General features: G+C 50.2%; 1 protein-coding gene across 4 annotated transcripts in view; it reads left to right on the top strand.

Annotated features, from left to right (window-relative positions):
* cd302 (CD302 molecule) overlaps positions 1–12,944 on the top strand; it is a 56,728-nt gene extending 43,784 nt beyond the window's left edge. For 3 of the 4 annotated variants that reach the window (XM_085986386.1, XM_085986385.1, XM_085986384.1), the window contains one exon: positions 12,132–12,944. In XM_085986386.1, coding sequence (XP_085842512.1) covers positions 12,132–12,322 — 191 coding nt within the window. In that variant the 3' untranslated portion in view covers positions 12,323–12,944. The remainder of the gene's footprint in view (positions 1–12,131) is intronic. The other variant, XM_085986387.1, reaches the window with a different exon arrangement.
* The last annotated feature ends 216 nt before the right edge of the window (positions 12,945–13,160 follow it).

The raw sequence follows: 13,160 nt of genomic DNA, 5'->3' as shown, positions 1-13,160 counted from the left end.
ATTCGTCCACAATGTTCAGGAAGTAAACATTGCGGTCGACGGACGGGAGGGGGCCCTTGAAATCTAAGCTAAGCCGCTCAAAGGGCCGTGTAGCTTTGATTAGGTGGGCTCTATCAGGGTGGTAGAACCGAGGCTTGTACTCAGCGCAAGTGCGGCAGTTCCTGGTCAGGGACCGAACTTCCTCAATCGAGTAGGGTAAGTTGCGGGACTTTATGAAGTGGAACAGCCGTGTGACCCCTGGGTGGCAGAGGTCGTTGTGGAGGGTCTGTAGCCGATCCCCGGTGGCGTTGGCACACATCCCTCGTGAGAGGGCGTCGGGGGATTCGTTAAGGGCTCCCGGCCGGTATATGATGTCGTACTTGAAGGTGGAGAGCTCGATCCACCACCTAAGAATCTTATCATTTTTAATCTTCCCCCTCTGTTTATTATTGAACATAAACGCTACCGACCGCTGGTCGGTAAGTAGGGTGAAGCGTTTGCCGGCTAGGTAGTGCCGCCAGTGGCGCACTGCCTCCACGATGGCTTGGGCCTCCTTTTCCACGGAGGAGTGTCTGATCTCGGGCCCCTGGAGGGTCCTCGAGAAGAAAGCTACGGCCGCCCCGCCTGGTTGAGGGTGGCCGCCAAGGCAAAGTCAGACGCATCACTTTCCACTTGAAAGGGAGTGTTCTCGTCCACTGCCTGTAGCGTCGCCCGCTCAATATCCTGCTTAATGCTTTTGAAGGCAGCATGGGCCTCAGCAGAGAGCGGGAAAGAGGATGCTTTCAAGAGGGGGCGGGCTTTATCGGAGTAGTTGGGGACCCATTGGGCATAATACGAGAATAACCCCAGGCACCTTTTCAGGGCTTTGGGAGTGTTGGGCAGGGGCAGCTCCCGTAGGGGGCGCAATCGGTCGGGGTCTGGTCCGATTTCCCCATTCCCCACCACGCTGCCTAGTATGCAGAGGCGCGTGGTGTTGAAAACGCACTTGTCCTCGTTGTAGGTGAGGTTGAGTTTTTGTGCGGTTTTCAGAAACCTCGCGAGGTTTGAGTCGTGGTCCTGTTGGTTGTGGCCGCAGATGGTGACGTTGTCGAGATAGGGGAAGGTTGCCTGCAAGTGGTGGTCATTGATCATGCGGTCCATGTCCCTCTGAAAGACCGAGACCCCATTCGTCACCCCAAAGGGGACTCTGAGGAACTGGTAGAGGCGTCCGTTTGCCTCGAAGGCGGTGTACGAACGGTCCTCTGGTCTGATAGGGAGCTGGTGATACGCTGACTTGAGGTCGATGGTGGAGAACACCCGATATTGGGCGATTTGGTTCACCATCTCGGATATGCGGGGTAGTGGGTAGGCGTCTGGTTGGGTATAGATGTTGACTGTTTGACTATAGTCAATCACCATCCGCTTCTTCTCGCTACCCCTCACCACCACCACTTGGGCGCGCCACGGGCTGTTGCTGCGTTCAATAATGCGCTCCCTCAGGAGCCTGTCTACCTCGGTCGCGATAAACCGCCTGTCCTCCCAGCTGTACCTCCTGCTTTTGGTCGCTATTGGCCGGCAGTTAGGGGTAAGGTTCGCGAATAGCGAAGGCGGCTTTACCTTCAGGGTAGCCAGACCGCACACTGTGAGGGGCGGCTGGGTCCCACCAAAATTGAGCGTGATGCTTTGGTGGTGGCACTGAAAATCCAGGCCCAAGATCACGCTCACACATAAATCCTTCATAATTAACAGTTTAAAATTATTATATACAGTGCCTTTAATGGACAATCGTACCGCGCAGTAACCCGCAATAGTCGATATCTGGGTTTTTTCGGCCATAGAGATCCTGCCCTGAGTAGGGACTATAGTTAGAGAGAGTCGTTGTACCAGATCAGGGTGAATGAAGCTCTCCATGCTCCCGCTGTCAATTAAACATTTAACCTTGCACCCGTTTACCTCGATGTCCACCATCGATTTGGACAGTGGGTGCGGTCTGGACTGGTCCACTGTGATCGACGCCACTGTAGGGCCCTGATCGGGACAAGATGGTGGGCCACACGAGGCCGGGTAAGATGGCGTCCACGATGTCTGCTCGCGAGATGGCGGACCCCACGAGGTCGGACAAGATGGCGTCCAAGATGGCCGCTCCCACGGCGTGCACGCGGCGGTGGCGGTTTTGCCTGCGGGGTTCCCTCTGCACACCTTCCCAAAGTGCCCCTTCTTACCGCACTTACAGCAGGTGGTGCCTTTCGCCGGGCACAGGTTCCTGGTGTGCTTCGGCTGCCCGCAGAAGTAGCATTTGGGGCCCCGATGCGTCGCGGCAGTCGTAGGGCTTCTGGGGGGGGAGCAGGGCCCCGACGGTGTTGGGCTACCGGGCGGGGAAGCAGAGGCGGCGTGGGCCGTGCGGCCTGACGAGTAGGAGTCAGAGTTCTTCTGAGCCACATCCAGCGATCGCGCTGTGTCCACAGCCTGTGTCAGATCTAGGCCCGTTTTCTCTAGCAGTCTCTGCCGGATGTAATTAGAGCTAAGGTCTGCGATAAAGGCATCCCGAATAAGCTCGTCTGTGTATACCGTGGCTTTCACGTCTTTGCATTTGCAGTCTTTGCCAAGCACTTTTAGGGTGACTAGAAAGTCCTCTAGCGACTCTCCGGGTCGCTGTGTGCAGGTAGCAAGCAGGTGCCTGGCGTACACCTCGTTGGTAGGCCGCTGATAGTGGGCCTTTAGAATGTTGCAGGCATCCAGGTAGGTGGCGGCGTCTTGGATGAGTGGAAAAACCCGGTGGCTTACCCGATTCTGCAGGATCCCAAGTTTCACATCTCCGGTGGCTGTAGAGGCTGTGACGGCTTCGGAGTTGGCCATAAAGAATTCCAAGCACTGGAACCAGTGTCCAAACCGTGCCGATGCATCCAAAGCATGCGGGTCCAAATCCAAACGTTCCGTTTTCAAAAGTTGATCCATCGTTAAAAGTTTGCTAATAAAATTGATGCGCCTCAATGACTTCAAGACTCAAAGTTAACTGAATAAAACAAGGCTTTTATTAGCAAAGAAAAGATGCCTGTGTCTTCACCTAGCTTCACCTAGCATGCTGCTGTTCTGCTGCAAGACAAGCCTGGGCTTGTCTTAAGTAGGGCCAGGTATGGGCGGAGCCGACACACAAAGGGGGCGGTGCACTATACACAATACAAGGTAAGACACCGGAGCAGGCAATACAATATATGTAGTTAACTACAGAGTCTGATGAATGACATATTTCATCACAGAGAGTATTCCATCAGACTCCTTACTTGTGCCTTGTAGATGGTGGAAAGGCTTTGGGGAGTCAGGAGGTGAGACACCCGCCGCAGAATACCCAGCCTCTGACCTGCTCTTGTTAACCACAGTATTTATGTGACTGGTCCAGTTAAGTTTCTGGTTGCAAGACGAGAAAAGACCAAGGTCCATTTAGTTCGCCTTCTACCATCTGGGTAGTTGCATGATACAGTGATAATGGAGTTGTTAACTAATCATAGCAATCAATCTCTATCAATTAGTCTACAGCAGACCCAGACACAAGGAAAACCCCAGAGGTGGAGAGCTTTGGGAACCATAGGTCCAAAGTCAATCTTTCCTCTCAAGTATGCTACACTTTCCACATGTCATGTCTCAAATTACTCATGTACTGTATCCCAGTGTGGTAAACCACTGTTATTGTATATTGTTACCTCTGGGTGGCGCTGTGTACCAAGGCATGCCTCAGCTGACTCCGCCCACATGACCAGGTATAAAGGTGGGGGTTTCGCCGACTCACTTCCTTCTTGGAACCAGCCACCCACGAGAGGCATGCTCTGTTCTCTAGTTAATAAAAGCCTTTTCATCACCTTCCTGATTCATCGTCTTTTATGGAGTAATTGATAAGCATATCAATTTTATTAACTAGAAGTAAAATGGCGACACCTGAACAGCAACAACAGCAGGCGTTGCTGCGAGCCCTCAGACCGGCATGCCTGGACCTCGACCCTCAAGCAGCGGGTTCATCAACCAATTTCGAACACTGGCTGAGCTGCTTTGAATCCTTCCTAGGAGCCTCCGCCGTGACATCGGAGGAGAACAAACTAAAAGTTTTGACCGCCCAGGTGAGCCCTCAAGTATATACGCTAATCCGGGACGCTACTACGTACACGGCGGCCCTCGAACTACTAAAAGGGCAATACACGCGCCGAGTGAACACGATTTACGCCAGACACCTCTTGGGATCCCGCAGGCAGCAACTGGGGGAATCGGTAGAGGCATTTTTACGGGCGTTACAGACACTCTGCAGAGACTGCGACTGTAAGGAGGTAACGGCTGCGGGGCACGCGGAGGGACTTACTTGTGATGCCTTCGTCAGGGGCCTCCAGTCCGACTACTCCCGGCAGAGACTGCTCGAAAGCAAGGAGCTCGACCTGAAGATGGCCGTAGCCCTTGCGCTCTCGCTAGATGCGGCCCACCGAAACCTCGAAGCATACTCACGTAACAGCGCCGCGCCATGGCCATCGCGACCGTGGGACATGGGACCGCTGCCCCCGGCACCAACTGCTGCAGCGATGTCCCGAAATCAACTGGGACAGCCGCCCCCGGTAAGAACCGCAGCGATGCCCCGTAACCAGGCCCAAAAATGCTATTTCTGTGGCCAGTTAAAACACCCTAGAGCGCACTGCCCGGCTAAGACCGCTACCTGCTCGGGCTGCGGGAAGAAAGGCCATTACGCCAATGCCTGCAGGGGGAAACCAGCGAACGCCAGCAGCGCCGCGTGTGAACCATGGGGGCAGCCATCTTATCCGCCATTTTGTGCACCTCCGGCCGCATGGCCGCCGCCATTTTATTCGCCGCACTCAACCGCCACTTCGTCTCCGGACTCGACCACCGTCTCGTCGGACGACCATACCGACTCACGAAGCCATACACTGGCCTCCGTTACGCTGGATCAAGCCCTCCCTCATCATCTATCCAGCTCCATGATGGATATCACGGTAAACGGCCGCGCCACCACTTGCCTAATCGACAGCGGGAGCACAGAGAGTTTTATTCACCCAGACACGATGCGTAGCCACTCCCTCACGGTCCTGCCGACGCGCCATCGGATTTCTATGGCGTCCAAGTCCCATTCAATGGACGTCGGCGGCTACTGTGTGGTGACCCTTTCGGTTGGGGGCACAGAATATAAAAATTTTAAACTTCTAGTCCTGCCCCGTCTCTGCGCTGCCGTGCTGCTCGGGTTGGATTTTCAGTGCCACCTTAAAAGTGTCACATTAGCATACGGTGGACCCCTCCCCCCACTCACAGTCTGCAACCAACACCTTTTAAATCGCCCGCCGCAAACCACCTGCAGCCTTTCCACACTAAAAGTCCCCCCCCCTCCCTTGTTCGCTAACCTCACCCACGACTGTAAACCCATCGCTACCAAGAGCAGGCGGTACAGCGCCGGGGACAGAGCTTTCATTAGCTCTGAGGTGGAGCGGCTCTTGAAGGAGGGCATTATCGAAGGGAGCACAAGCCCCTGGCGAGCCCAGGTTGTAGTCGTTAAAACCACTGATAAACGCCGCCTGGTCATTGACTACAGCCAAACCATAAACCGGTACACTCAGCTGGACGCATACCCCCTTCCTCGCATATCTGATATGGTCAACCAGATTGCGCAATACAAAGTATTCTCCACCATTGACCTTAAGTCAGCATACCACCAGCTCCCCATCCGCCATGAGGACCGCCAGTATACTGCCTTCGAGGCGAACGGCCGCCTCTACCACTTCCTTAGGGTTCCCTTCGGCGTCACCAACGGGGTTTCGGTCTTCCAAAGGGAGATGGACCGGATGGTTGACGAGAACGCGCTGCAGGCCACCTTTCCCTATCTGGATAACGTCACCATCTGTGGCCACGACCAGCAGGACCATGACGTTAATCTAGAAAAATTCCTCCGTACGGCCCAACGGCTGAACCTAACGTACAATAAAGAGAAATGTATGTTTCGCACCAAACGCCTCGCCATTCTCGGCTGCGTGGTGGAGAACGGAGTCATCGGGCCCGACCCCGACAGAATGCGCCCCCTAATGGAGCTACCCCTCCCCCACTGCCAAAAAGCACTGAAGAGATGCCTGGGGTTTTTCTCCTACTATGCCCAGTGGGTTCCCCACTATGCAGACAAAGCTAGACCCCTCATCAAATCCACCTCCTTCCCCCTGACACCAGAGGCGTGTGCAGCCTTCACTCTTATCAAGAGCGATATCGCGAAGGCCACAATGCACGCAGTGGATGAGTTGATCCCCTTCCAAGTGGAGAGCGATGCATCCGACTTCGCCCTAGCTGCGACCCTTAACCAGGCGGGCAGACCCGTGGCCTTTTTCTCAAGGACCCTCCAGGGCCCCGAGACCCGACACTCCTCTGTCGAAAAGGAGGCCCAGGCTATTGTGGAAGCGGTGCGTCACTGGAGGCATTACCTGGCCGGAAAACGGTTTACCCTGCTCACTGACCAGCGTTCAGTAGCTTTTATGTTTAATAATAAGCAGAGGGGCAAAATCAAGAACGACAAGATCTTGAGGTGGAGAATTGAACTCTCCACCTACAATTATGATATCTTGTACCGGCCCGGGAAACGAAATGAGCCCCCAGACGCCCTATCACGTGGTACATGCGCCAACGCGCGGGTTGATAGACTGCAGACCCTCCACAATGACCTCTGCCACCCGGGGGTCACCAGGTTCTTCCATTTCATCAAATCCCGTAACCTGCCCTACTCCATCGAGGAGGTCAGGACCATGACCAGGAACTGCCAAATCTGTGCCGAGTGCAAACCGCACTTTTATAGGCCGGACAGAGCAAGCCTGATCAAGGCCACTCGCCCCTTCGAGCGCCTGAGCGTCGATTTTAAAGGGCCCCTCCCCTCCTCTGACCGCAATGTGTACTTCCTCAACATAATTGATGAGTACTCCCGTTTCCCGTTTGCCATCCCTTGCCCAGACATGACCAGTACCACGGTCATCAAATGTCTGAATGACCTCTTCGCCTTGTTCGGGTTCCCTAGCTATATACATAGCGACAGGGGCTCATCTTTCATGAGCGACGAACTTCGGCAGTACCTGCTAGCGAGAGGTATTGCTACGAGCAGAACCACCAGCTACAACCCCCGGGGGAACGGCCAGGGGGAAAGAGAGAACGCGACGGTTTGGAAGGCCGTCCTCTTAGCCTTAAAATCTAAGGGCCTTCCGACCTCTCGCTGGCAGGAGGTCCTCCCTGCGGCGCTCCACTCCATCCGGTCACTGCTTTGTACTGCCACTAATGCCACCCCTTATGAGCAAATGTTCGTTTTCCCCAGGAAGTCCACATCGGGAACCTCGCTACCGGCATGGCTGACTTCTCCTGGGCCCGTCCTACTGCGGAGGCACGTAAGGACCCATAAAACGGACCCCCTGGTCGAGAGGGTGCACCTCTTACACGCCAACCCCCAGTATGCCTGGGTGACATACCCAGACGGGCGGGAGGACACGGTCTCCATACGAGATCTCGCACCCTCGGGTACCCCTGAACTACCACCGTTATCCCCCACCACCCCTCCCAATCCAACCCCTGTAGACGACATGCCGGAGCCCCAGGACCCTTCGTTGACCACCCAGACACCAGATCTGACGTTGGATGCTGCAACACCGCCGCCGCCACCACGACGATCAGGACGTCAGACAAGGCCTCCTGATAGACTTAACTACACGAACTTGTAGTACCCTTCACCCCGCCGGACTTAATTTTAAACAAGGGGTGAATGTGGTAAACCACTGTTATTGTATATTGTTACCTCTGGGTGGCGCTGTGTACCAAGGCATGCCTCAGCTGACTCCGCCCACATGACCAGGTATAAAGGTGGGGGTTTCGCCGACTCACTTCCTTCTTGGAACCAGCCACCCACGAGAGGCATGCTCTGTTCTCTAGTTAATAAAAGCCTTTTCATCACCTTCCTGATTCATCGTCTTTTATGGAGTAATTGATAAGCGTATCACCCAGAAAGTTATTTTCTGAAAAAAAATCTATCTAATTTGCACTCTACTGAGTGTCGAAATAGCTTTGTGTCTTGAAAATTATTGCCTTCCAACCCTAATGAGTGTGGGTGGCAAGACTGGCACAAAACTACTGCCAAGGCAGATAAAAAGGATAAATAAAACCTCTAGGAACAATTCACTACCTGCTGGAGTGAGACACCACAGCTTCATTGTTCCCTTTCTGGGCCCCTAAGGTTGAGTGTCATATCAAGACCATAAATCAACGCATTAACAGGGTCCTCTACGACATTGATTATCGGCCCTAAATGGCTACGGCGGGAATTATTCAAAATAATGTCATAAACCCAGCAATTTCATGGTCACCATTAAGTTCAGTGGGGAACTTCATGGCGAGATGGGACTTTTATTGGCTTTGGCGGTGCTAACGGTGGAGCAACGCAAATTGTCCAGCAATTTGCAGAGAATCAGAGCTCGTGGCCTATCTCTTTAACTCTGCAAATTCCTGGATTTTTACGAATTAATAATGTCGACTATCATTATAATGAAGTGACTTCCCAGCAATTTCTGGCCCCAAGATGTACTGGCATGCACTGTAAAACTGCACTGTATCAGTACAGAATACTACAATAGTACTAGCATGACAAAGTTTTAGCATTTAACTCTTTATATTAAGGGAGACCTGTTAGCTTATGTCTAAGCTTTTGCTTCCCTTTCAGAATATGGTTGGTTTCATACTACAAAGGCTGCCCACAGACAGAATACTCTGTTTCTACTCATAAACTTAATTAAATAGCACATCCATGTCATCAAAAAATGATCCCTGACACTTCATTATTTCAGATGACCTCTTCTCTTAGGCAGTTCCTCGGAACCGAGGATGACTTGCTTCCACATTAAAAATAAGTTCTCAGGTGACTGATGAGTCCAATGCGAGACCTACAGTCTCTGTCACAGGTGGGGCAGACGGTGGTTGAAGGGGTGGGTGGGTGGGGTGTTTGGGTTGACGTGCACTGCTTGCACTTGGCTTCCGCTTGCTCCCGGCGAAGAGACTCGAGGTGTTTGGCGCCTACCCGGATGCTTCTCCTCCACTTTGTGCGGTCTTGGGCCAGGGATTCCCAGGTGACAGTGGGGATGTTGCACTTTTTCAAGGAGGCTTTGAGGGTGTCCTTGAAGCATTTCCTCTGCCCACCTGGGGCTTTCTTGCCGGAGCTCCGAGTAGAGCGTTTGTTTTGGGAGTCTTGTATCGGGCATGCAGACGATGTGACCTGTCCATCGGAGCTGATCGAGCGTGGTCAAAGCTTCGATGCTGGGGATGTTGGCCTGAGCGAGAACACTGACGTTGGTGCACCTATCCTGCCAATGGATTTGCAGGATCTTGCGGAGGCAGCGTTGGTGGTACCTCTCCAGTGCTTTGAGGTGCCTGCTGTACATGGTCCATGTCTCTGAGGCATACAGCAGGGCAGGTATCACTACTGCGCTGTAGACCATGAGCTTAGTGCCGGGTTTGAGGTCCTGGTCTTAGAAACATAGAAGATAGGCGAAGGAGTAGGCCATTCGGCCCCTCGAGCCTGTTCCGCCATTTAATGAGATCATGGCTGATCGTCCAAATTCAATACCCTGGCCCTGCTTTCTCCCCATATCCCTTGATCCCTTTAGCCTTAAGAAATATATCTAACTCCTCCTTGAATATATTTAATGAATTGGCCTCAACTGCCTTTTGTGGTAGAGAATTCCACAGGTTCACCACTCTCTGGGTGAAGAAATTCCTCCTCATCTCCGTCCTAAATGGCTTACCCCTTATCTTTAGACTGTGACCCCTGGTTCTGGACTCCCCCCGTCATCGGGAATATCCTTCCTGCATCTAGTCTGTCTAGTCCTGTTAGAATTTTGTAAGTTTCAATGAGATCCCCTCTCATTCTTCTAAGCCCAATCGACCCAATCTCTCCTCATACATCATTCCTGCCACCCCAGGTATCAGTCTGGTGAATCTTCGCTGCACTCCCTCCATGGCAAGAACATCCTTCCTCAGATAAGGCAACCAAAACTGCACACAATACTCAAGGTGTGGTCTCACCAAGGCCCTGTACAACTGCAGCAAGACATCCTTGCTCCTGTATGCGAATCCTCTCGCTATGAAGGCCAACATACCATTTGCCTTCTTAACCGCCTGCTGCACCTGCATGCTTACCTTCAGCGACTGGTGCACAAGGACACCCAGGTCTCGTTGCACTTCCCCTTCTCCCAATCTATTGCCGTTCAGATAATAATCCGCCTTCCTGTTTTTGCCACCAAAATGGATAACCTCACATTTATCCACATTATACTGCACCTGCCATGCATCTGCCCAATCACCCAACCTGTCCAAATCATACTGGAGTTTCTCGGCATCCTCCTCACAGCACACATGCCCACCCAGCTTTGTGTCATCTGCAAACTTTGAGATATTACATCTAGTTCCCTCGTTTAGATCATTAATATATATTGTGAATAGCTGGGGTCCTAGCACCAGTCCCTGCGGTACCCCACTAGTCACTGCCTGCCACTCAGAAAAAGACCCGTTTATTCCAACTCTTTGCTTCCTGTCTGCCAACCAGTTCTCTATCCAAGTCAGTACCTTACCCCCAATCCCATGGTCTTCAAACACTCTTTTCCTCAGGCGACCGAAGGCTGCACTGGCACACTGAAGGCGATGTTGGACTTCGTCTTTGACGTCTGCTCTTGTTGATAGTAGGCTCCTGAGGTTTGGAAAGTGGTCCACGTTGTCCAAGGCCTTGTCGTCGATTTTGATAGTTAACAGTTGATCAGTTAACAGTTCAGAGACGATTCACTAGATTCATTCCAGAGATGAGGGGGTTGACTTATGAAGAAAGGTTGAGCAGGTTGGGCCTATACTCATTGGAATTTATAAGAATGAGAGGTGATCTTATTGAAACATATAAGATACTGAGGGGGCTCAACAAGGTAGATGCAGAGAGGATGTTTCCCCTCGTGGGGAAATCTAGAACTCGGGGGCATAGTTTCAGAATAAGGGGTCGCCCATTTAAAACTGAGATGAGGAGGAATTTCTTCTCTAAGAGGGTCGTAAATCTGTGGAATTTTCTGCCTTAGAGAGCTGTGGTGGCTGGGTCATTAAATACATTTAAGCTGGAGATAGACAAATTTTTGCAAGATAAGGGAGTGAAGGATTTATGGGGAGCGAGCAGGGAAGTGGCTTTGAGCCCAAGATCAGCCATGATCTTATTGAATGGCGGAGCAGGCTTGAGGGGCCAAGTGGCCTATTCCTGCTCCTATTTCTTGGCCCAGAAATTCGGGTCGGGGGCTTCCCATGGGTGTAAGCCTCCGACCTGCACTTACCTTGCGTGCCGGCCGTTGTGCTGTGGGCCCCCGTGGAATTCCGATCCTGGGCCTGCTCCAACTGCCGGCGCGCAGTGCTTGCGTATCCCAGGGGCGCAGTTAGTTCGATGCATCCCCTGGGATCACGTGGGCCATGGAGAGCCAATCAGAGCAGGGAATGTCCATTCATAAGTTTGACAGGAAGACCTGTCAAAAGTTATAAATACTACGGGCCCCAAAACATCACTAAATCTTAAAATAAATTTTTAAAAAACATCACATTTTTAAAATAAACTATAAATTACATGAAATAATTATTTTAAACAATTTAAATTTTTGAAAAAAATAATTTTATTTTCTAACGGGGCTAAAAATAAACTTACCTTGCTTTAAAGTATTTAAAAATAATAAACCTGTGGAAAAAATGTTTTAATTTTAATTAATTCACCACTTACCTTGTAAAAAGCAGGCCTTACGCCTGCTTTTTATATGTGTAACTTCTGGAGACTTACCCTCCCGGGAAAACCTGCAAAAAAAACATAAGTTCGATGCGCACGCGCAGCATCTCCTGCGCACGCGTTCGAACTCTGAACCTCTTCTTTCAGGGGAAAGGAAGTGCCGGTTTCCCGCGCATGCGCAGTGCATGCAGGAAACCGGCACTTCCATTGGGCCTACGGGTGAGTACCCCATGCGTACTCACCCGTGGAGACCCGAAGTTCTGGGCCCTTATGTTCTATGTTCTTAATACAATCTTGACCCTCTTGGGCTAGAAAGACTGTAATAATATATTGCTTTATTGGATCCAAATCATTAACAATGTATTTCTTGTTTTTTTTGCAGGCACCAAAAATATTGTATTACCAACAGCATTAATCATTGCAGCTGCTGCGATTTTGGTGATAATTTCAATAGTTTCGTGGTATGCATACAAAAGGAAAAGTCTCACTGCAAATATTCAGTATAATCCAACAAATCAAGTTACAGATGACAGTGTTTTGGTAGAGAATGAAGAAAGGGAATATGAAGCATAGCTTTTTAATCATGATGTGATGATATTAAATGTAATTGTACAATAAATGATGAAACAGCTACCTTGCTATTGGCTAACTATAGTTTGATAGAATTTTTAAACATCAACAAATTTTGTATATTCAATCCATGCTTTTATCTTACAATTACTTACTAAAGGCAAGAATTTAAAACTGTAGGCAAAAGAAAGCATAGCTTGGAATGTAAAACCTGCTGTTTTAAAAATACATTTAACCAGTGGCATAATAATCTAAATAATTCAGCAACCATCAACTTTTATGAACATTTGTTTTAAGTGAGTTCCTTAAAGTTACATACTAAAGGCAAGGATTAAAAGCAGTAGGAAAAAGAAAGCCTGTAACCTTATAATAGACTTATTTGTCACATGCTTCTTTGTTGTGCATGTATAAGATTCATGAATAAGATTCTCCTTAGTAGGTTCAATCGTTTCATTGGATTTTGAAGAATATTGAGAGCTATTTTTCTGTTTTTTACTAGTTTTGACCACTGATTAACATTACAGGATTAAAATGTTTGTCTTTTTAAAATATGTAAACGTTGTAACAATGTTGTTTTAATAAAGAAACTCAGGTTACCATACAAAGTATTTAACAGCTACATAAAGACATTGGTCTGAATTTATTCATTGTTTATGGCATATCCTTGGTGGTGGAATGGCACAATGGTATTTCAGGCCTGCAAACTGGGGTGGGAGCAACTGATAGTGACTTCAGGCTCAACTTCTATGATTATGTGCGTATTTGCACAGTAACTGTAAATCGGTGGTCTTGGTTACTATTAACAGTTAGTTTAACAGTGTTGTTAATTTTACCTCTTAGG

Source organism: Somniosus microcephalus, chromosome 4 (assembly GCF_052327205.1).
Source record: "Somniosus microcephalus isolate GS21.2 chromosome 4, FLI_Smic_1.0, whole genome shotgun sequence".
NCBI classification, from domain to species: Eukaryota; Metazoa; Chordata; class Chondrichthyes; order Squaliformes; family Somniosidae; genus Somniosus; species Somniosus microcephalus.
The sequence above is the reverse complement of the archived record's forward strand: the minus strand, read 5'-3'. Positions and strand labels throughout refer to the sequence as shown.